At 49.2% G+C, this 22,579-nt stretch overlaps 1 protein-coding gene across 2 annotated transcripts in view; it reads right to left on the reverse strand.

Moving 5' to 3' along the window:
• CCDC9B (coiled-coil domain containing 9B) overlaps positions 1–22,579 on the reverse strand; it is a 45,251-nt gene that overhangs the window by 17,468 nt on the left and 5,204 nt on the right. Inside the window, exons 2-8 of one of the 2 annotated variants that reach the window (XM_065636711.1) lie at positions 21,910–22,023; positions 21,145–21,249; positions 20,312–20,374; positions 19,772–19,936; positions 11,330–11,479; positions 3,279–3,353; positions 709–893 (exon numbers count right to left, since the gene is read on the reverse strand). In XM_065636711.1, coding sequence (XP_065492783.1) covers positions 709–893; positions 3,279–3,353; positions 11,330–11,479; positions 19,772–19,936; positions 20,312–20,374; positions 21,145–21,249; positions 21,910–22,023 — 857 coding nt within the window. The remainder of the gene's footprint in view (positions 1–708; positions 894–3,278; positions 3,354–11,329; positions 11,480–19,771; positions 19,937–20,311; positions 20,375–21,144; positions 21,250–21,909; positions 22,024–22,579) is intronic. The other variant, XM_065636712.1, reaches the window with a different exon arrangement.

Below are 22,579 nucleotides of genomic sequence, written 5' to 3' on the forward strand. Positions count from 1 at the left end.
ACCTGACCGTTCCCCTCCAGTGTGCAAAAGCGTGGGCAGGAGCCCTCAGGGTGACACAGGCTCCAGCCTTCCGCCCTTCTGCACCTGCCCACTGGCAAATCTGTGCAGGTTTATCAGCAGGAGCTGAAACTACACGCACTAACCAGGGGAAATGAGGCTGTGAGGCAATTCTACCCCAAAGGAGAACCTCTAAAACCTTTACATCAGTACCTATATATATATATGTGTATATAGTTAATTCTATGAACATCCATGAAGCCTAGAGATGCCTGTAGTGTAACTGCACAAGGCTCAAATGCAGCTTCCCAAGCTTCTAAACACAATCCGAAGTAACTTCAGACCTGTCATCTCAGATGAGACCTTTGGATCAGACTCGTTTGGTTGGTTTTCAATCCTGCTTGTTTCGTTTTATGGCTTTTCTCAAAAATTGATACACGGGAGAACAGGAGGGCTCAGAGCTGCCTTGCCAGCAACACTCAGCACCCATTTAAGTCAATTCACCTCTAATTATCGGGGTCTCAGTGACTGAAAATCTACGTATCGGGTTCCATCCCTCAGGAGGAGAAAGAGACAGCGATGGGGATTTGGTCAGGGAGTGGCACATGACAGCATGGGATTCGATGAGCAATAAATATCTGCACAAGACCTCATCGCTGCCTTTAGATGGCCTGCTGCAGACAAACCACCCCAGGGCGGTGGAGGACCTACATGTGCTCCGACTTCTCCACATCCCAAGCCCGTCGCCACTCGCCCTTCGCGTTCTTGTGACGTGCCAGTCGTTCCAGGTCAATCTGATCTCGCTCCCTCTTCCAGCGGATGTACTCCGAGCGCTCCCGTCCCGTCATGGGGAAACTCAGGTCTCCAGGGCTCTTCTGGACTGACTTTCCACCATCCTAGTGGAGGCAAAATTGCTTCTTGTTAATAAAAATGTCTGAAACCAGCTACACTCAGTGTACTTTGTACTGTCACCACCAGAAATGCTCAGTAATATTTGAAAACAACTTGGAGCAAGGTTCACTTCTCTCTCCAAAGCGATGTGCACATGGAAGGGCTCTGCGTTACCCATAGCCTAAACATACCGGTCCCAGGGCTTGTGGACTTTACAGAGAGGGAAACTGAGGCAGGAAGAAGTTACATGGCTTACCTGGAGCCACATGGTAAAGCCATAGCCAAATCAGAACAAGCAACCATTCCCTCCCAGGGATATTCAACAATGGTAATGACGATTTGTGGCAACATATTTCTGAAAAGCTGTTCCATTATATGAATAGCGATACATTTTTAAGGATTAAAATTGTTATTACTTAAAGCCCTGGATTTTACCATCTGGATACACTCCTCTTGCCTTAAGGAGATGGGGCTTCACTGCTGTTCCCCTAACCTGAACCACAAGGTTTCTTTGGTTCTTGTAGTGGTCTTCAAGCTCCTGATCTGTGAAGGGGCTGTCATAAGATGTATTTTTTCATTCTAGATATTCAGTAGCTGATTACAAGCTTTTAAAGCATGCACCTGTAATTCTGTGTGCAAATGGCCAGAGAATTGATTCACCCCATTTGTACTTGCAGTCACTGTAACTGCAGGCATAAATTAGACAGTGGCTTTCACCTGCTGCGTTCCTGCTCACCTGAAGGTTTTAAAACCAAATGTTCTTAATTTTTCCAGGAAGACGCACTTTGCTAAGGTTTATTTATGAGATAGAGCTAGTTCCTGGAGTGCCTGCAACGTCTCCCAACAGAATGTGACAGGTTGAACTCTCATAGAAGATGCATTGGGCTAATGAATTCTCCTACCTGAAGACTTTGGGACATTTAAACCTAAGTTATGCCTGTGAAATCCTTCACACTGAGGTCAGGAAGGAAGCCAGCCTGCTGTGACCATCAGGCACCCAGGGGAGCCCACAGCCAACCCTCCGCCCAGGGCACACGGTGTTGTGACTGCCAAGAGCAGCATCCTTGGACCAAAGGGGCTCTCCACCTTCATTGCCTTCAGCCTCTTGGTTTATCACTCCTCCTCATGATGGACGAGTTAAGGGCTGCCACTGTTCAAAAACTTAAAGCTCAATGAAAAGTTGGCTCAGAGCTGCTGGAGCATATGAAGAGGGAGAGGTGGGTAACCCACCTTTCAGGTTAATAGACCTGGTGGAAACAGGAGCCGACTGGCCATGATGTGTTGTCAAGCAACACTGCATAGTGAATATCAGCCCTGGGGTACTAATTACCAGTGGCTAATTCTTCACTTCATACACGTGCCCTCCCGTGCCAGCCACCCTCACCCCATCCCCAAACGGGAATTAGCTCCTCAGCCCTGCACTGCTGATAAAAACAGAGCAGTAGGGAAGGAGCGACTGAAAACCCTGTTACCAAGGAGACCACCCACATGGGCCAGAGATGGGGTGGCAGTAATTGCTCCTCCACTCATTGCTGGGGGACCTGAGACTGCATCCCCAAAACAGGAGGGACGAGGTCTGCCAAAAGGCAAGTCCTGAAGCACCCACCGAGAAGCACACGAGAGCGGACCAGCACGGGGCTAGTGAGAGCAGGGAGAAGGGAAACGCCCTGGGCAGTTACCTTGACTGGGAACAAAGGGGAAGCCAAAAGGATGCAGAGGCGGCTGTGGGACCTGCAGAGGCAGTCCCTGGCCAGGGGCTCACCTCAGTTGCAGTGGAGCTGTGGTTAGCTGGACCACAAGGCTGTCGTGCTCCCCTTTTCTGCTCTGGGGAACTCAGCCGGAATTAATGTTTAAGAGCCCATCTGTGTCCTCCTAATGAATCACACTGAGGTGGGGCTATTCAATTTGTGCTCCATTAATTAAGAGCATCTGCAGGCTTGGGGGAGCCAGCACGTCCTCCAGGTTTTGCATTAAACAGTCAGTGGGAAGGCCAGTGCTTTAATTTACCTCCATCCTATTCAGCTTCTGCTGAGGAGCTGTAGCTAATACAGCCTGAGCCTTTCAATCCACAAGCAAATGTTTCTGGGAGAAAAACCAGCTAGGGCTGTGCTGCCACAGGGGTGAACATGTTACCCTTTGTAACACCCCTGCTGTGCTGCTAGGGACTTAAAACAGCCACGACAAGGTGTGATGGGCAAGTCCCCTGCCACCTCTTTCCAGCTGCTCAGCAAAGCTTTGGATGACAAAAGGGATGAGCAGTGGGGATCACATCAGAGCATGCTGCTGCTTCCTTTAGGACTTATGCAACTCTCACAGATAGGGAGGCACATCCTACTGGTTTCCTCTTCCAAGACAAGGGTTCCCCCAAAGAGACGCAGAGCCCCGCTCACCTTGCGGCTGTGCTCACTTTCTGGGCCTCTGTCACTGTCTGATCTCCTCTTCTCTGCTGTTCTCCTCTCCTCTGCCTGCAAAGGCACAGACGCAGGAATTAAGTTAAGGATTAAGCAAGGACTCCTGGCAGGGGAGTCAGTGCCTGACCCTGTGCCCACCCAGACATGTAAGAACTGCCTAGGAAAGGTCAGCAAAACAGGAGAGGTTGGTTTCTGGGGTCCTGAATCAAACCGATGTAGGAAAAAACAAAGTCAGAAAGTAAGGGATGTATTAGAAAAGCAAGAAAAAGGAACACATTCCCACAGGTCCCTCTCCTCCCCAGGCAGAGGCACAGAAGGGCCCTGTATGGTCCCGTTTCTTTCCAAGACAGACCAAGCTTCAGGTACTTTTTCAGATTTGGGCCAAAGACCCCTCCTCGCACCCAGAGGAGCTGACATTTCCCCATATTCCCCTCCCTGCTGAACCGCTACAGGGCCAGGGAGCATGTGGGGCTGAGATTATCGTGCTGCCATTCTGCATTGCCAAGCAAAACTGAAACACAAAGAAGAAAATCGCAGCACAAAATGCCAGGTCAGGCGTTCGAGAAATTGTCAGTGCTGTCAGGTCCAGCGCAGGCTGGAAAAGAGGACTTTTATTCCAGTGATTTGCCTGCCCCAGGGGCTGGATGTGAGAAAGTCGGGATCCCGGTCCCTGCCGGCTCTGCCCAGCCTCCCAGGGCAGCTCATCCCCGCTGCAGCCTGTTCCCGCGTACCTAACGAATCTCTGCGGCCTCAAACTGAGCCTTGCATTTATAGAGAGATTAAAGCAGCAGAAACCTGGAAACTTTGCCTATTTGAGGAGGCTGGCTGGGGAGCAAGGGGCAGATGGATGTTTAGCCTTTAAAGCAGCTGTAAAAGAAACTCATCATTTTAGAAAGAGTACAAAGGAGCCAGCTGCTGCAGAAGAGCTGGAGTCCCTCCATCCCTGGGGAAAGAAAACCTTGTGTGGGAGGAGAGACGGGAGAGAAGGAGCACTGATTGCCTCAGAAATGCCAAAGACAGCTCACAACTGATGGGGAAACTGAGGCAGGGAGCTGCATGGGTGTGCTTATTGTTTCAGCTGAGTCTGCATATTTCTCATGCAAAGAATGACACAGTTTGGCCCCTTTACAATGCCTGACTGTGTCCCAGAAGATGGGAACCGGAAAGCCAGAGCATCCGTGCAGCCGGAGAGCTGAGCCAGGGTGTGCGTAAGCTGTGGGGCGAGCGGTGTGTCTCTGCATTCCGCAGCCCAGCGCGGGGTGACCGCAGCCCTGCCGCTGCCAGGGATGAGCGAGCCTGCGCCCCAGGAATGTGCCCCAGCCAAGGGATCGCGACGCAGCTCGCCAGACGCGGGACAAGACGCAGCTCCTGCCTGGCTGGCCAGTGCCGGAGACCTGCACCCCGCAGGCTGCCCTGCTTTGGGCACCAGCTCTTTGGTGCACACCACAAATCGCTCTGTCACAGAGACGCTGTACAACCCTCCTTCCTTTTACACCCCTCGCTCCAAGCCAGGCTGCCTTTTTCCTTCGTCTGCTTCTATTTTCAAAGGGCACTGTGGAAAACAAGACCATAAAAATCTGATTCTCTTCTACAAGGAAAGCAGCTCTGAGCTGTGCAGTTAGGAGAACGTGGTTAGCTTTGCTTTTGCACTGGCACAGGAGCAGATTTTCGCATTTGCTCCACGCTGCCCCAGAGCTGCTGTTAGCCTGTTCTGACGCACCCAGGCCATGGGGAAGCAAAACATGTTTTTCTCCTCCTTCCTCCTCTCCGCCCCCAAAATTATGAAATATGACAATGACATTATCATCTCATAGTTTAACTGTTCCTGCACAGCAGCGGAAGACATGTGAGGAGAGAACAAAAACCTGAAGTAGACAGAGAAGACTATGTTTTGTTTATCCTGAGATTTAAGCAAGGATTTCTCTATTTATCAGCCAGAGGTTGGTCCGGGGCAGGGGTGGGCAGAGCCTGCTCCTAACCACGATATGGCCCTGGGTTCCCAAAGGCTTTCTGACATTGGCTGTGACTTCCCGGTGTACATACACCCCACTAATGTCAGTGTGCAGTGGTGACGATGCTGATGCCACTATCCAGCCATGCTAAGTATTGTTTTGTACTGACAGTTCCCCAGCCCAAAAGCTGTGAGAGGCTTCAATGTCTCTGGGCTACTTCACAGTCTTCTTATTTAAAAAATAACTACCGACAGATGTGTTAAATTAACCTTTTGGTACGCACTTCTCCAGGCACGCGTTGGCACCAGAACTGGCGTTGCTTCTGCAGAAGGAGATTTTTGTAAGAGCTTAGAGCTGGTTTTCCAGTGCTCAGATCCCCCACTGAGCAGGATTTTAGAAACTAGTACATGAGAGGATGTTTTTTTCTAACCCTTTTGAAAAATCTGCCTACCAATTGTGCTGCCTGAAGGGAGCTAAAGGCTTTTCAGCCACCCTTTCTGCCTATCTTCCCCTCCAATCGGCAACGGAAAAACAAGTGTTTCTCCTGCCACAGGTTTGGTTCCTCTCCCACACAGGCAAAGGAGTCAGACTTACCCGTGGAACTCCCTGAAAGCAGCTTTTGTGTCTATTGATTACAGACAGTCATTTCTGATATACCATCCTGGGAAACCCTGTTAATAAAAGGACAATTTAAAAGCCCTGGAGCCCTATCCATTTAAAAGATGATTTGTAACCTGCTAATTAACCATCGTGCTCCACTGGTCCTGGGCTGCAGCTTGCCGCTCTAACGTATTAACGATCCTGAAAGCCTGCCAGAGCACGGAGCGGCTTTTTAGGAAAACTGGTGTGAAACATTAGGCACTGTCCCCAGCCCTGCTTGCAGATTTAGGGGCAGCCAGGCAGAGGTGGGACGGAAGGTCCCAGATGTGGCACTGGAGGGTGTGAAGTTGCATCCACAGAGCAATGTGCTCAGGCTAATTTGTTCTGCAAGGAGACAGGATAATTTGGTGTCCCCAACCCTCTGTGCTACCTTTCACTAGGTAGGAAAAAAATAGGCTTCAAGATGGCATGGTAGTGTAAGGTATTGGGACTGTTTCAGAAAAGAAAATAATGAGAACAGCTTTTTTTTCTTGCATTTCCCCTTTGGCAGCCTCTGCCACAGCCGTGCGCTGTGGTCTGGGACTGAGAATGTGGTGTAGCTGGAAGCGCCAAGGGTAGCAAGAATGGGAATCTACTTTTTTTTTGTAATTTAATTTCATCATGGATAAAAATAGAGAAAGATGTGGGATAACAAGGATGCCCATCAAATGTTCTCATAGGATAAATTTGGCAAGGGCAGTGAGGAGGCAGATTTGACAGTGCCCAGGCTGCGGGACGTTACCGACGGGGCCATGAGGGATGTGATCCTCCCTCCCACACAAATAACCCAGAGTGAGCGGGGAACCAGCTGGCGCATGAGGTGACAAACCCCAAAGGGGAAATTAGGGAGGCTGAACGCTAATGCTCCAATTGGGGGTCTCAGCTCAGGTCCTGACACAGCTACTTGGACGACAACACTGATACCCTTCAGGCTCTCCCAGTAGCTGATCAATTTGGGGATGAAAATGAAGCTTCTCTTTTGGATTAACAACCAATTAAAGGATAGAAAACAAAAAGTGGCAAGAAAACGCCAGTTTCCATGGTAGAAGATTAGCAGGGGTGTGCCACTGGAACACATGCTGCTCGACATGCTCATAAATGGTCTGGAAAAGGAGCTGAATAGAGAGATGAGAGTTTGCTGGTGATAGTAAATCATCCAGGGCAAATAATGTAATTTGCCAGGAAAGAGCTGCAAAAGACCTCTTGACATCGAATGCCTGCATCATAAAATTACAGATGAAATTCAATATCAATAATACAAAATAACTCACATGGAGAAAAAAGCCCCTTATTACATATACACACACAGTAATGAAGCCTGAACTATGATTAATACTCGGGAATGAAATTTTTGGTGTTATTGTGAATAGTTCCCTGAAAATGTTAGCTCAATTATTTAGAAAAAAAAAAGCAAAGGAAATGCAAAGTTGTTAAAAGAAGAATAGAAAACAAACCAGAAACATTGCTATGTCACTGAGTATATCCACAGGAGCCCACAGCCTGAGTACCAAGTACAGTTCTGGTCCTCTCATATTAAAATTATATAGTACAAATAACAGAGGCACAATCGAGGGCAATGAGAGTGATCAAAGATATAGAACTATTTCCTCACCAGACTTGTCTAAACAGGGTCAGTCTCTTAGGCCTGCAGAAGAGATGTGATACGGGTCGATAAGATCATTTGTGCTCTGGGAAAGCGAAGAGGGGAGGATCTATGCATAGCTTCCCGTGACGCAGAAACAGCAACTGGAGTTATCAGGTAACAAGTCTGAAGAAAAAGAAGGCAGGTGTGTTTCGACACTGCACGTCACTTAACATTGCAGCTCCTGGCTGGAAATGTTGTGGGGGATAAAGCTTAGATGGACTCAAAGAAAAAAAAAAATTAGAATTCAGGTAAGAAAAAGCCTGTCAAGGAAAAAGATGCTGTTCTTGGCACAGGAGGCTCCTAATCTGAGAGATGGCGAGTATGGACCAGGCTGCGCTGCTCTTCTGCTCTTTCCCTGATGCTGTGCTTGCTGGCGCCTGCTGCAAACACTCGCTGGTGCTGCAAACACTCGCTGGTGCTGCAAACACCACCACACTAACACTCCTGTCAGCGCACGGCCCTCACTGGGCAGGTCCCAGCTCTTCTGGGGTGGCTTTGGGTTGCAGAGCCCACCAGGGCCAGTTTCCGTGTTTTACCAGCTGGTTCCCCATGTCCCAGCTTTCCCGAAGCGATGCAGCACTGAGCCCTCAGCGACGCTCACATGCTCGTCACCGCTGTGGCCAGGAAGGCAGAGCTGTGCTATAACCCTGGTTACATGGGGGCAACTGAAGCCCAGGGCTGCCAGGGCTTGTGGATTCTGTGATCCTACCAGTGCTGGCAGGATTCAGCCTCCATTTCCAAAGTGAATTGCTGTATTCAACATCTCTGTGACACGCAGAGCTCCGCAGGATTAAGTTATTTAATAGAGGTTTTGTACATTTTGGTATTCCTGACTCGGATCTGCTCTCTGCACCGCAGTCTCCCAGTGCCTCTTGGAGAAACACATCACTCTGAGGCACAGCACGCGAGACCGACTTGCCTCGTTTCTATTTTTCAAGCACTATCGCTATCAGAAAAAAGAAGTACTTGTTTAAAACACTAATCCTTAAGGCAGCTTAGGAACAGCTGAAGTGACAGGGTGGGCCAGACCAAACCTCCCTTGACTCAACCAGCCCAAGCTGGCATGACGTGTGAGACGCTGGCGTGACCTGTCACGTCAGGCCCCATCTGCTTCTGTCACTGATCCTGGGAAAAGGTTGACCAAGTGCGGCTGGAAGAAAGCGGCTCACAGGGGTGACTGTGAAATCCAACCGTTTAACTCTCTTACAGCCACATCCTTTCAGCCCTGTCGTGAGGTGCCTGTGTGCTGAGAGCTGGTGTTTGTCCTGTCACTGTTGTCTGAAGTGACACAATTAAAATTGCAATGCGAGGATAGCTCATTAACTCGGGATGGAACAGGGCCCGATCAGTCTAGGGAAATCACCGGGAACAAGGAAATCTCCTGAGCTCAGCTGGACTCTGAAACATATCCAGCTGGTAACAGGTCTTGGAAACTAGAGTCTCAAACACTTCTATATCTTTTTCTAAATTATAAGAGGAATCCAAAGAACAAATAAGGTCATTAACACACGCTACCGGCCCCTCTGTTTCCCAGCCGTGGGAGGTGTGCTCCGCGGCAGCCCCCGCGTTTGTCCCTGGGAGCACCCTGCCTCCAGGAGCAGTAAGCTCCCTTCTGCTCTCTGCGCTTCCGGGAGGCTGGGGGAGGTACGCTCAGGAACAGAAAGCAGGGGACAAGTTTGCTGTGCCAGCAAGAAGCATGATGCTATCACTAAATGGGTCTGCCAGTGACATTAGTCCAAGACTGCCGTTGAGCCAGGCTGTCTGTTCAGCCAGAAGACCAGAGGATCAAGCAACACTAATCTTTATTTTCAGTTGTAAGTAACGCTGAGGGCAAACACTGCTCCTCGGTAGTGCTGTTTGATAGCTAGTTATCTGAAGCCTTTCCTGTGCTCCTGACAGGGATCCTTCTCCTGTTCAACCACGGCATGAAGACACCAAACGGCTCTGCGCAATCCTTCTCCCTATGGATGTCAGCCCCAGCGAGAGTCCAGCACCAGCAGCCGCCCTCGCCGCCCGCTGTCGCTCACAGAGCGCCGAGCTTCGGTCCTACCCTCTGCCAGCTGAGTGATTGGGCTTGAATTAAGGGGAAAAAAAGAGGAAGACTTTAAATGAACTTGGGTATCTGAGGAGGAGCAGCATAGAGTTGTTTGCATTCCTGGGGATTATCAGGATTACCTTCTAGGCCAAGCCCTGTGAAGGAAACCGCTGTGGCTCTGTACAGTCGAGGAAAGGAGGGTTGACAGAGTTATGTGAGCTCCTTGCACTGCTACATGGAGGTAATTGCATTCATTGGGAATTAATTGAAATGAATGAGCTTAAATGAATGGCAGCACAGCGGGAGGTGAAAGTAGCAGGAGTAAGACTCAAAGACACCAGCCTCTGCTGAATCACCAAAATCAAATCTGCCAGGCATCAGGGGCTTCACACCCTCTTTGCCAGCCTATGAGTCACAGCATCAGATCTCCAGTGGTTCATGTTAAAAGGTGCAGACAGATATGGCTTTCAACCAGTGCAGCTGTAGGCCTGTGCTCATACACACTCCAAAAGTAGCTGCAAGGCATCGCCAAAACCACATATGTGGACCCTCAGCCTCAGATTTCATGTTCCTTAATAAACACATAGGAGATTTTCCAGAACCATCCATACATTTTTAAAATAGGGCTCAGGATCTGGAGCCAAAATCTAGGCACTCCTCCTGCTGCTCTCTCCTAGCACAATCCCACTCTTGATGAGCTCAGAGATTAAGTATTTAAACCAGCTCAGCAGGAGCAGAAGCAGAGAGACTTGCCCTGCACGTGACAGAATGCCCTGCCGGCCCCCAGGACAGCTGCAGCACAGCCACGGGCACGTCACGCTCACCCCGCCACCATGGCCAGGTATATCCGTGACTCCTACACTGAAACAGGGGACGGCGGCCATGTGAACCTCTGGCAAACGGACGGTTACTGGTGGCTCAATCAGGCAGCCGATACGAGGTTTACAGCATTAAAAAAACCTGCTTGGTAGCCATGAGAAATGAGCACATGGGCTTTCAGAGCCTAAGGTAAACTCTGGGGAGGAGGAGAAGCTGAAGATGGACGTGGGCTGCTGTCCCAGGAGGGTGCTGCACAGGTCTCCTGGCGTTCCTGGGTGTGTTTGGCAGCTACACTAAGTGTTGTTTTGCTTCCTAGGCTTTGCTGACTCTGTTTGCTGCAGGCATTCTTACTTATCTGTGCAAACTCTCAAATAGGAAAATATCACATGCCTCCGTGTGTGTAAAGAGGAAGGTATTTGCGAAGAAGTATTTGAAATATGTTTCAAAGATTAACAAAGTTCAGCCACCTCACCCAGCAGGTTATGGCCAGGCACAGCAGGACTTGGGTTTAGAAGCAGATATTGCCCGGCTCTGTTAAGTCATGCAGTGAGTCAGGAAGAGAGTGCTCCTGACTCAGTCTGTGTGGCCCCAAAAAGAAGTTGGTAGGAGACAGGAGGTGAGATTCACGCCCCATTTCTGGCAGTGCTTCCACTGACTCACCCAAACCAGCATTTGACGCTTCTGATGGACCCAGCATGTTTGAGAGCCTGCTAGCCCTAGCTGGGATCACAGACTGGGGAAAGGAGTGCAGCCTCTGCTCTTCCACAGCCATGGAAGCCAGAGAGTTTATGGTGCTAAGCTCCACACCAGTAACATATAGTCTGTCCCAACGTCCTGCTGCTGGGCTGGCTCCTGATCTGTCTCTACAGCCCTTCTCATGCTGGCAGAATGAGTGGATACCACTGATACGCCGCAGTCCAGTCATTCACAATGCACTTACTTTTTCCTTGTTGTCCATGGTGATGGCAATCTGCATCCTCCTGCCCCGGCGGAAAGCCACCAAATGGTCTGTCTCTTCCTCGCTCAGCTCTGGTACTCTGCCTGGGCCAGGGAAGCACTCGGGGCGTTTCTCACTGACGATCCGCTTGCCCTGCAAAAGATGGGATGAGTTAATGACACCTTCATTAGCCCTGCACAATGCCTGTCCGAGGAGCGTGGCCATCCCCACACTGCAAGGGGGTTTGGTGGCAGAACAGAAACAGGAGCCACATAGTCAGTCATCTTAGTTTCTAAAGCTGCCGCTCTAGATATGTTAAGGGGCACGTAATATTACACAGGCACATGCAGCTGAGCACAACTTGGGGTGGGATTTACCCTGTTCAGATGCTTTGCAGCGTAAACACTGACTGACGTTTTTATTTTAGGCAGAAGAACCGCCTTGCGTTTGCGTCTTTGAAATGAATGTGAAGTTGCCCCCCCACCAAACATGTCCCCTCACCAAACATGTGAGGCTACACTGAAGCAGAAACTTAGAGGGTGAAAGAGAAGGGCAACAGTCGTGTTCTCTCCAACCTTGCCCACAAAGCAGTTACTACCTTGAAGTGTATTAACTTTTGACAAATTATCATCTTCATAGTCGTTGTGCATTCACATTTCTGGAATGATTTATTCAGCAATGGAATAATTTAGAAAACTGATATATAAAGTCCCTGAACGAGGGCAGTTTACCCATTTCAGATATTATTTCCAGCTGTCTGTATCAGTTCATGACTTTACTGCATGGATTTACATCTGGTTCTTATTTTGTTAATTATCTTTGTTGCGGTCTGAGCTCCTGCCAGCGCCCTCAGCCATCACTTCCACAAAATGAGCACATCTTTTGTACAAAATTACATATTTTTTCCCATTTAAAAGTATCATCTTTCAGTTCCATCATGTGCCTTTTTATTTTTGCCTTACAGGGAAATGACAGACTTAATAAGTCATCTCCATCTTTATCTCTGATCTTTTTCTTTCCTCTTCATCTGTATGATTCCTCTGCTTGACTTTACCAGGAATGAACAAACCTCAGAAGCTTCCCTCTCTACAGGATGGTGTATTTTCCTCTGTTTGTCTCCTTGGACTTCCACGCATAGTGGGATCTTGATTCCAAAGGAGCTCAAAATCTCCAAGTAAAGTTCAGTGAAACTCGGGAACTCTTTGTTGCTACGATCTTGGTTTCAAAAACAAACAGCACACACTGACCTCAGACTTGTGTGAGTGTCTCGCAAGCATCAGTGAATTTGCCACGACACGCGACAGCGAGATGTCTCGCGTTAGCCTCATCTTCGCTTGGCTCTGCCAGCCGTGCAGACGTGAGCACGGAGGGAACCCCGCTCCAGCCAGCCTCCGGCATCAGGCCCGTCCTTATTGCTTGTCCAGTCATCAAGCTTCCTAACACAAGATAAATGTGTTGGGAGGTACTGGAGTAGTTCCAGCATCAGACCTTCAGTCTCCTGTTTATTCGTCCTTCACATCTGTTTAATTTTGCTGTCTCGGCAGAGACAGTTCTGGAGTTAGCCTGATGTGTGTGAGGAGCAGGTCCCTGCACTGCTCTTGGTTCTGGACATGGTGGGAACATGTGTACATTCCCTTGAGTATGTACAGCTCTGGTTTTAGCTTTCAGCTGTAGCCCCTAACAAGTTTTGCCACCCTCAGCTGGATCCTTGCTATTTCTGCTTTCCTTGAAATCAGCAAAGCCACATGTTGCATTCAAAGTAAGGATCTGCTGCAATCTGCTCAGCGCCATTCTAGTACGTGTTGTTCTCTATGTTTGTGTCAACACAGCCTCCTACTATGACTGCTGCTGAGGACCAAGATCTGTGAGCCATCCCCAGAGAGGCCAAGATCTTTTTCCTGAGAGAGTAAAATCTGATAGTCAAGAGAAAAGGCAATCATTTAAATATGGACTACAACTGTCTTGACATCTACCCCAGCCAGACATTCAGCTGTACTTTTACCTGCAGCCAAGATATACGTCCTGGAAAAGTCTCCGTACTCTGTGAGCTGTTTTAAAGGCTTTAGTCCATGTATCTGTCTTAAGAAGGATATGATTTTATCAGAGACCAGGCAGAGCCAGAAAGTTGGAACCAGAATGTAAACTGCTCTGAAATCCTAGCTTTACTACACCCCCATGAACAGGGCATGCTGTACTGTCCTTAATTACACAGCCCAGTGCAGTCTCAACGTTACAAGTCGTTGCATTGCTGCAGCTCAGTGACTGCCTGACTACTAAAATCAAGTCAGAAATGGAAGAAGACAGTTGATTTTAAGAGCTTCTGAGCAGTAAGGAAGACGAGCGGCGGACTGGAGACCACGGGCTTCAGGAGAGCAGGTGTTGACCTGTTCAGGGAACTGGTAGGCAGGATCCTGCAGGAGCTCCCATGAAGAGAACGGAGCGTGATTCCTCTTAGAGGTACGCAGCGAAAAGGAGAGAGGCGACGGACACAGCCTGCCACAAGGCAAAGTACAACTGGAAATGAGGGAAAAAAGCCATGATGGTGGTAGTCAGACACTTGAAAAGAGGTGCCCAAAGGGGCTGTGAAATCTCCATCACAGGATACTTTCAGAACTGGATCGGACTCAGCCCTGAGCAACCTGAGATAACTTTGGAGATCACTTTCTAGCAGAGGATCAGACAAGATGACCTCCAGAGGTCTCATCCCATCTCAGCTATTTAATGATTCTATTATTGTTTCCAACTCTGTTGCCTGCTTCAACTGTGAGTAACACTTATTTAGGTTTGACACGTGCATATGTGTGTATATGCATGTGCAGACGTATGCAAAGAACGAATTTAATGTGCAAGTATGAATTTAGTAATTTTGCCTGTGTTCTGCAGCTCTGGCTTTTACACAGCTAGAACTAGGTAACACAGATCAGATGTCAGGATCAGGCAGCCACGCAGCTCACAGGCACCGAGCTCTGGGCTTGGAAGTGGCACCTGCTTCCGAATGACTGAATCGCATCATGTCCAAAGGTAACAAGTGTCTGTTGCCAGAACTATGAGCCAATACAAACACAGGATGTTTTAAAATTAAAAGAATATCCCAAATCCTGTTTATGTTCTATGATTCATGTATTTTATTCCTAGACGGCACTGAAACTGGAGACTGGAATTAGAATGCTCAGCATAGGATTTCTTGCCTGCAGTCGAAGAAACCAATGTGGTTTTTCTTTATGTCAGTGCAAATCAATATTAATGGATGTGAGTGGAAGAAAAATTAACCTTTTGAATAGACTGTCTTGGTCTTGTATTTCAGACCAGAGAGCTGCCTGGATAATTTGAAGCTGCAAATCTCTCCTGCCATCTCCTCTGGGTTCACGGGGCAATGTCTGTGGCCACAGGAGTATCCTCCGGTCTCATTCATGTTGGCAGTTAGGCTGAGATGATCTAGCAGTTCAGAAATACAGTATTAACATGGTCATTTCAGGGAGTTACTGTGTATTGGCACTAACAGGCCAACTTTCTCCCACAGCTAGAAAGGATGAAGTGATGAGCATCATTGCGTGTGCCTCACAGTTCCCCTTTGTAAGGAAAACTAAACTCTTAGGCCTGGAGATGTGGAAGGAAAGTGCTCAGCAGTTTTTTGAGACCCCCTACACATCATGGGTCTGTGATTCGGCCGCAGAAATGCCAGTGGAATCACAACAGGGACAAATCCAGCCCCCCTGTTTTGGAACTGGTGCATGTGAGACTGCACCTCTCTTCCTTCTCTCCCCACACCAGCCTCTCCTCTTCTGAAAACCTGTTCCTCGCTCACATCTTTTTGGGAGGATGGCTCTGTAAAGCGATCTGGGCAATTGCCCAAAGCAATCTGTAAAGCAATTTTCTATGAAAGAACCTCTTTACCCCAGCATCTGCCTTCCTGGCAGCAACTCTCCAGCCAAGGAGGCGCCGGCTGCACCGAGCAACTCTGCAGCCCTGAGAACTGCTGTTCCCTCCACATGCAAACAGCCCCCACAACGGACAGTGTTCTCCTGCCGTAAGAGCGAAGCTCTCGGGAGTCACTGGACTGACCCCAGTGAGACTCTCCTGCCCAGGGCCCAGTCCTGCATGACTGTAACACATCTGGGAAAGAGCTGAGATCTGCTGACAACCCTTGCAAGCAGCCAGACACACTGTGCCTTGCACAAGAGGCTCTTAACTGCCTGCTGTCCTGGCTCTTGGCTCTATTTGTAGCACGATTCAGAGGCTGAAAATACAATGTGGCTTTGCAACCACTGAATTGTCCGAGCCTGGTAGACACTTTGGTGCTGAAGCTGTACGTCACTTTGTTCTTCAATGGTTATTATTCTCAGGAAATACCTTTGCTCCAGGGATAATCCTGATTTTTCTGTGACATTCAAGGCCATACATCTTCCCTCTTCTAAGCCCTCAGCAGTGTGTACAGCAATCCCAGGTGGTACTGCTGAGGTCAGCTCATGAACTGCAGAGTTGGGCTTGCCCTGCCCTAAACATAGCACTGGCACAAGGTGTTTAGCATTCTAGCTAATATATTTTTTATTAAAAAAGTAACCCCAGTGATGGCTTAGCAAAGTAATAGCAAGCTATTAATCCGTAACTTGTACATCAAACACTAATTCTAGCTTAAGTCAGCAGCTGTTCCCTAGAGCCCTTCAGTGTGTTAGGTGGTGACGGCCTGTCCTTTAGACAAATAACGTGGTCACAAATAACTCCTGCCAGGGACACCCAGCACTGGGTGGGCATGTTTGGATTAATCTCTTGCTATCTGAGAAAGTCCTTCCTGAGGAGGAACATGGGCCCTGAGAGAAAGCAACAGCAAAGCCGCTACCTGAAAACCACTGCAGAGGACTTGTATCCAAATACTGTGATCAAGACGGAAGCCTCAAAGTGCACTACTGGATTTACGGGGAGGTGGCACCTTCCCTGGGCCATCAGATGTTAGGAGTCACAGCAGGAAGGCTGGCGTGTTGGCAAAGCCATTAAACCCTGCAGTTTATCCAGCAAATGGCAAGGAACACTGAGAGGCTGAGAGAGGAAATATCCATTTAGCAGAGCTGTAGCACATACCAGCTGGGAGACCACCAGTTTTGCTACGGAATACCCTCCCTCCTTCCTTCCCTCCCTCGCTCCCCATATTGCTTCTGGCTAAGACACGTCGCCTGAAGAAATATTCTACTTAACGTGCCAACATGTGCCTTCCTTCTCTTGCTTATTATTTGAAGAACATCAGTGATTCCCTAGATCACTTGTCCCACATTGGGAAGCCCTGGCCCCCAGTGGGCTAGCTCCCCAAGCGAGGGATGTCGGATGAGGAAATGCCCATGCAGAGCCAAGGGGAACAGAGAGCGGGGCCCGAACGGTTGGCAGTGCCTGGCAGAGCCGCCTCCTGCCCTCCACGGGGCCCGTCCCGGCTCACCCACTGCCTGCAGGACATTGCGGACTCTGGCAGTAGCTGTTTCACTGCTGTCAGACAAAACTACACCGCTTCCCTGGTAGCATTTCACTGAGAAACTGTAAACTGAGAAGTGCCCATGTTATGTCTGAGGCATGCCCCAGATTGCAAACGCAGTGTTAAAAATGCCCCTCTGAGAAGCGTCAAGGAAAAGAACATGGGCAACAACAGAAAACACTGGACTTCTGTCCAGCTTATGCTATTTCCCAGCTGCCTTTCCTTTGAGGTGTCTTGCTTTACAAGGATATGTGATATTTAGGATTGAATGTAAATGGTTTTCTGCACAGCCCAGCCACTCTGTTGCTTGAACCTGTCATAGGAACCTTGCTTGCACCTTGCAACGCTCACAGGAAGGACAGCGATGGCCCATTTAATCACCCCAATATCACCGAGCAAGTCTCTCCAGGGACACCAGGTGAAGTCTTGCTCACTGCGATACTGAAGCAAGTTATCCACCCTCTTTTAATCCTCAGCAGCCCAGAGGGTGCCTTAACAGGGCAGCAGCAACAAATAAGCTTGTACTTCATGCGACATCAAATACAATTTTGTCCAAAATCCTAATAAATTTTCCCTCACCCATTACAGTCCCATGCTCTTCCTACTCATTCATTTTGAGAGCTATATTTAAAGTAACTACGGGAAGGTTCTGGATTGGTGCCACTGGAACATTCACCAATAAATCAGTTTTCCTCTGTCATCAAGTCACGCTGCTGGGTTGTGCTTTACACCAACACTCAAGAGACCTTCTGGGGCTGCCAAGGCCTGTGAAAGGTGCTTAATGCAAGCAAATTAATATATACCATACAACAGGGAACTTATGGGGACCATCCACAGAGGTCTGTGTTTTGAGTAGAAGAATCTCAGAGGTCTGTTAACTGGCAATGCTGAAAACCTCTGGCACGGAGTTTAAGGCAGCAACGTGCTTTAGCTGCCAGTGCTTTGCGCTAATACAAATCCCCATCTAGGACTTGAATTCTGAGCTATAGATTATGGAAATGGCTCCAGGGGCCGCAGCCTTCTGCGAGAGCCGCTCACTCTGCCAGGGTAATTGCCTCAAATATAAACCCCCCATGCAGAGCTACGTAGCCGTGAGAAACCTTGGAGGAGACTCTCAAGTACCCCACTGGTAACGTTCAGTCAGTAATGAGGGTGGTTAGATTTCCATGTACCCTTGATTCTAAGAAAAACAAGATTTTTTCCCTTACATCAGGAGGTGGTTTGGTTGTGCTGGAATGAGATTTTACTTGAAGGGGATGTTCGCACTACCGACAATCTATCTGGAACAAAGGAAATGTGAGGCCTCAGTCCCTTTCTCCTGAAAAATCATTCTGAAAGGTGCATTACTTCCTAAATGATTCAGTTCCTTCAAGGTAACATACAATGACTTTATAATGGCACGGTGATTGTGGCCTATTGCTTCATGGAAAGAAAGGGTAACTAGGTCACGAAGAAACAGAAATGAGAAGGCATTCAAGGCACAAAATCAGAAAAATATTTCCAAGATGCCTCAGAGGGAGAAACGTCTCTCTGCCTTTTGTTTACAGCCCAGGTTTTCAGCACTCCCACCCCAGCGCACCGGGGCAGCAGGAAGGGTGGGGTTTCGCTCCATTACCCTGGGGAATGTCTTTGGCTCGGACCTCAGTTCCGAAAAGCCCGCTCTCATTTTGCAGGCCAGGCACGTTTCTGCGCCTAAAAGCGGACCCAGGGGAGCACCATTTGCTGCCACCGTTTCCTTTTCCCAGCGCTGCCGTGACAGAGACAGGAGCCGACCTCGTCTGTCCGTCTCAGACTCAGCAAGGCCCGGAGCCAGCCAGGGCTTTCTGTCTGTTCCACATCAGCGCAGCCAGCACAAAAGGGCTGTGCTCACCTGCGCGCTGTGTCTCTTGCTGCCTCACTGATGTTTTCTCAGTCAATAAATAGATAAGATTGCCTCTTGTATTCTTTTGGACCACATTCAACAGCAAGAAATACCAGGTGCAGCAATGATCTCCCTCCAGAGACTGGGAGAGCTTCCCTGAGCTCCCGCACCAGTGCAGCTCTGCACGCAGATACTGCAGTTTCCCAAAGAAGGTGGCACTTCTGATCCTTGTTCCTATTTATCTCATGGTCAAACTCACTGACTCCAGTGAGAATAAGATCAGTCCCCTGAGATAAACTCCAAGCAAGGAAAACAAGAATGTGAAGCTCATGCAGGCACATATTTCATTGGACGCGCCGCCAGTACTAACTGCCAAAGCCTTATCAAACCCTTCTTGGCAAATAAGTCCCGACATGCCGAAGCTGCCATTAGGATCATTATATCTAGATACGCAGACTGCACGAGGGACGGGGTAGCGCCCAGGGGAGGATGTTTTTGGATTTAAAAAATGACGTAGTATTTTCAATTAGTTTTGCCTTTTCGTGCAATTTTTAATTAAGTCTGCAAATACTGGGTCACATTTTCTGCCCATCACATTGGCAGCTGCAACAGACACTCATGTCACTCTGTTTTCTTCTTCTGCATTTAGGACTTTCGGGAATACGGCAACAGGGAGAAATATGCTGGTTTTACCACCAAACTTCCCTGCCTCCCTGGGAATGGCTGGGGAATAACACAGCTAAATCCGTCTGAGCTGCCACTTATCTCCAGCCCCTTTCCAGGCACATGACACAGTTTAACACACCCGCTGGTAGCCCAGGAGGGCAATGAGGTGACTGATCTCACGAGAAGGGATCTGGCTACGCATGGCTCGGTGGAGCTGCTGGGAGGCTTCGCAAGGCCTGGGGGCCGAGTCCTGGGAATCAGACATGGGGAGGAAAGCGTGTGGCACCTCAAGATGGAGAGCGAGGCTGTTCTGAGGGGTTGAGGAGAGACTTCAGAGTCTCCTCCTTCAGAGGAGAGACTGGGGGACATGCTGAGCAGGCAGCTCAAGTGAGGGGCAGAACAGAAGCTGCTTTGGAAGTCGAGAGGCTGCAGTGTAAGAGAAATCTTTTTCCCTGCTCACCTTGGCTTTGTTGTCCATGGTAACAGCCAGCTGCATCCTCTTCCCCATCCTGAATGTGAACATATGATTGGCTTCTTCCTCCTCCTCCTCCTCCTCACTGCCAATGCCAAACCCAGGGCTCGTAGGACAGGGGCTCACCCGCTTCTCGCTCACAATCCTTTTGTCCTGGAAAACGAATCACTTCCATTAGCAAATGCAGGCCCCTGGTCTCACCAAGGCGACTCCCTTCCCCAAACACACCTGCACACGAGCAGGCAGGCCTTGCCCCGAGGAAGCTTTCTGTGCCTGGCACAGGGCCGTGACATTCCTGGGGAACAAGGGGCTCGTTGTCTGCTCAGCAGCAAAACCCACAATTACAGCGGGTCCAGAAAATCCTTTGCACTTACAAATCTGACATTTCAGATTAAAATGCCAGAGTTATAGGAAACAAATGTCATCCTCCTCTCTCTCTGCAGCACTCTGAGTTAGATCGGGAAAGCCTAAGTCCTGATGGAGATGGCCTTGGAAGCCAAGTGGATGGCTCCTCAGGGGGGTGCTCACCATCGAGAGGGCTGGGCTATCTTGTCCATAGTGTTCAGTCTGGGTTATTGCATCTTTCAGGTCCTGTATGAGAGAAAAACGTGTGCAACAACGCACCTCCGGAGAAAAGCAAGGGCCGGGGCGTGGCTGAGAAGTGAACAAAGCGCTAGCCTGGCTCCGACACGCCAGGAGTGCCGACTGCACGGCAGGAGGGTGTGCTGCTCAGCGGGCTCCACGCTCTCTCTGCCAGAAGGCTTCTCCCAGGGTTAAAGCAAGACCAGCCAGGTGGTTTGCCCAGCCCCACACTGCCAGGAGGGGTGGACAAGGCTTGTCAGAAACAGATTTGGTCCAGTTAGGAAGGAAATCTGGGACCTGAAGCCTTTGTCCCAGTTTTTGGAAGCCTCAAAGCAGCCAAGGGCTACTTGCTTTGCTCACTCACAAAGCCTCTGCAGACCAGGACTTTGCCCAGCCTACAGGCACCCTCAGAGGCATCCCCAATGCCTCCAATGACACACATACACCTGACACATTCTGCCTACGTATCTGCAGCGATGTTGACACCTGGGACCCAGCCAGGACCAAGTGTGACTGTTCACACATTCATTCATCTGCCTGTGAATTCTGCGTGCTCAGGTACAGGTGCCTGGGCATAGCTGGAAATTGATGTGCATCAGCTAAAATCACTTTTGAGCACACATCTCTGCAGAATTTTCACGTGCTTCTGCAAGGATGAGGAGCTATATCCTACACCTGACAGAGCTTTGCTGTGGAGGCTCTCTCCTCCAGAAACGTCACTCTGCTGAGGCAGGACTGGAGTGAGAGCTGTCCCGTGGTGAAGGAGAGGCAGCACTTACGTTGTGAGCCTTAGTGATAGTAATAGTGAGTCCATCCTGCTTGGGTCTCCTGGAGGTAACCGCCATTCCCTCCTGTTCAGCTCGCTTCTTGTCCTCTTCTATTTCCTGAAACACACAGATATCCTTATCATCAGCCTGTCTACTGTGTATCTCCTGCAGGCCACTGGGTGGGCTCTCTTGGGAAGGCAGGATCAAAAAACCCAGGGGTTGTAGCTGGAGCACTTCCTCTGAATTCATAGGGTAAGGCTGCGGTAACCAGCAGGCTGCTAGAGCTTTGATTTGTCTTCATCTCCCTTTTTTTTACGGAAACTCTTTTGGACGCCTCTGTGCTCCACCGGGACTGGCCAGGGAAGAGCTTGCAGCCATGCAACTGCCTCAGCAGGGAAGATACACCTACCAGGTGTCTGGAGGATGCAACCTCCTATGGAGCCGAGAGGATTAGCATGAGGCGCTGGGAAGGACAGACTGGGAAAAGTCTGGGGAATACCAGGTGAAGGGGGTGGAAAGGTGTGATGCAGATAGAGAACGATGGGAGGGTGAGAGGAGATGCTGCAGCAGTAAGGCAGGCGTCAGCAAGCCCGCTTTCCAACACGACTCAGGAGCCGTAGCTAAAGGCAGAGCTGTGCCCACCTGCTCTGAACACTCCCCCATGTAAAACTGTTATCTATACAACAAAGTCACTCCAACACTGCTGACTGTTTTCTCTACACTGCGAGCTGAGGACTCCAAAACAGAGCTGGGGAAGGTCAGAACCTGAAGATTTACCTGGTATCTTCGGATGAGTGCTTCATTCTTTTTCCGCAAAGCCAAGATTTTCTTATCGAGTTCGACATCTTTCAGCTCTTTCTTCCTTAACATTGCATCATCCACAGCAGCATCCTGAAAACAGAAGGAGCAAAGATCTTCTCAGTTATCACATGAACAAGACAAAACCTGCTCCTTCTGTTTGGGCAGGGTGGGAAGTGGAAGAATCTTTCCCCACCATTTCTCCCCTTGGTCCTCCAAAAGAGCACTGCATCTTGTAAATTGACTTTTTTTCTGACAGCAAAAAGCTGATGTCCAATTTTGATGGCTGTTGGTAGGCTTCAGAGTTAATACACCGCTTAGCTCCATGCAGTCACATCACCTCTCCCTGCTGTTGGTTCAGGTGTTCTTGGGCACATCAGTTCCCTTCCATTGCATTCGGAGAGCACCTTGGTTACCACAGGTGATAACAAATGGGATTTTTTAAATTCTAGTGACAGCAGCATCTGGTGAAAATTAATGCTGATGAGTATCAACTCACTGCAGTGAGCTGATCCATATCGCCTAGACTCTGCCTGGCGTTTGCATGAGGAGCAAGGCTGAGATCTCCAAGGCACTACAGGTTGATTTTTAAACAGCATTTTTGTGCTCTCCTCATCAGCATGGCATCCGCGTGCTGCAGAGATCTCAC

The sequence above is a fragment of the Caloenas nicobarica genome, chromosome 5 (genome assembly GCF_036013445.1).
Source record: "Caloenas nicobarica isolate bCalNic1 chromosome 5, bCalNic1.hap1, whole genome shotgun sequence".
Lineage (NCBI taxonomy): Eukaryota > Metazoa > Chordata > Aves > Columbiformes > Columbidae > Caloenas > Caloenas nicobarica.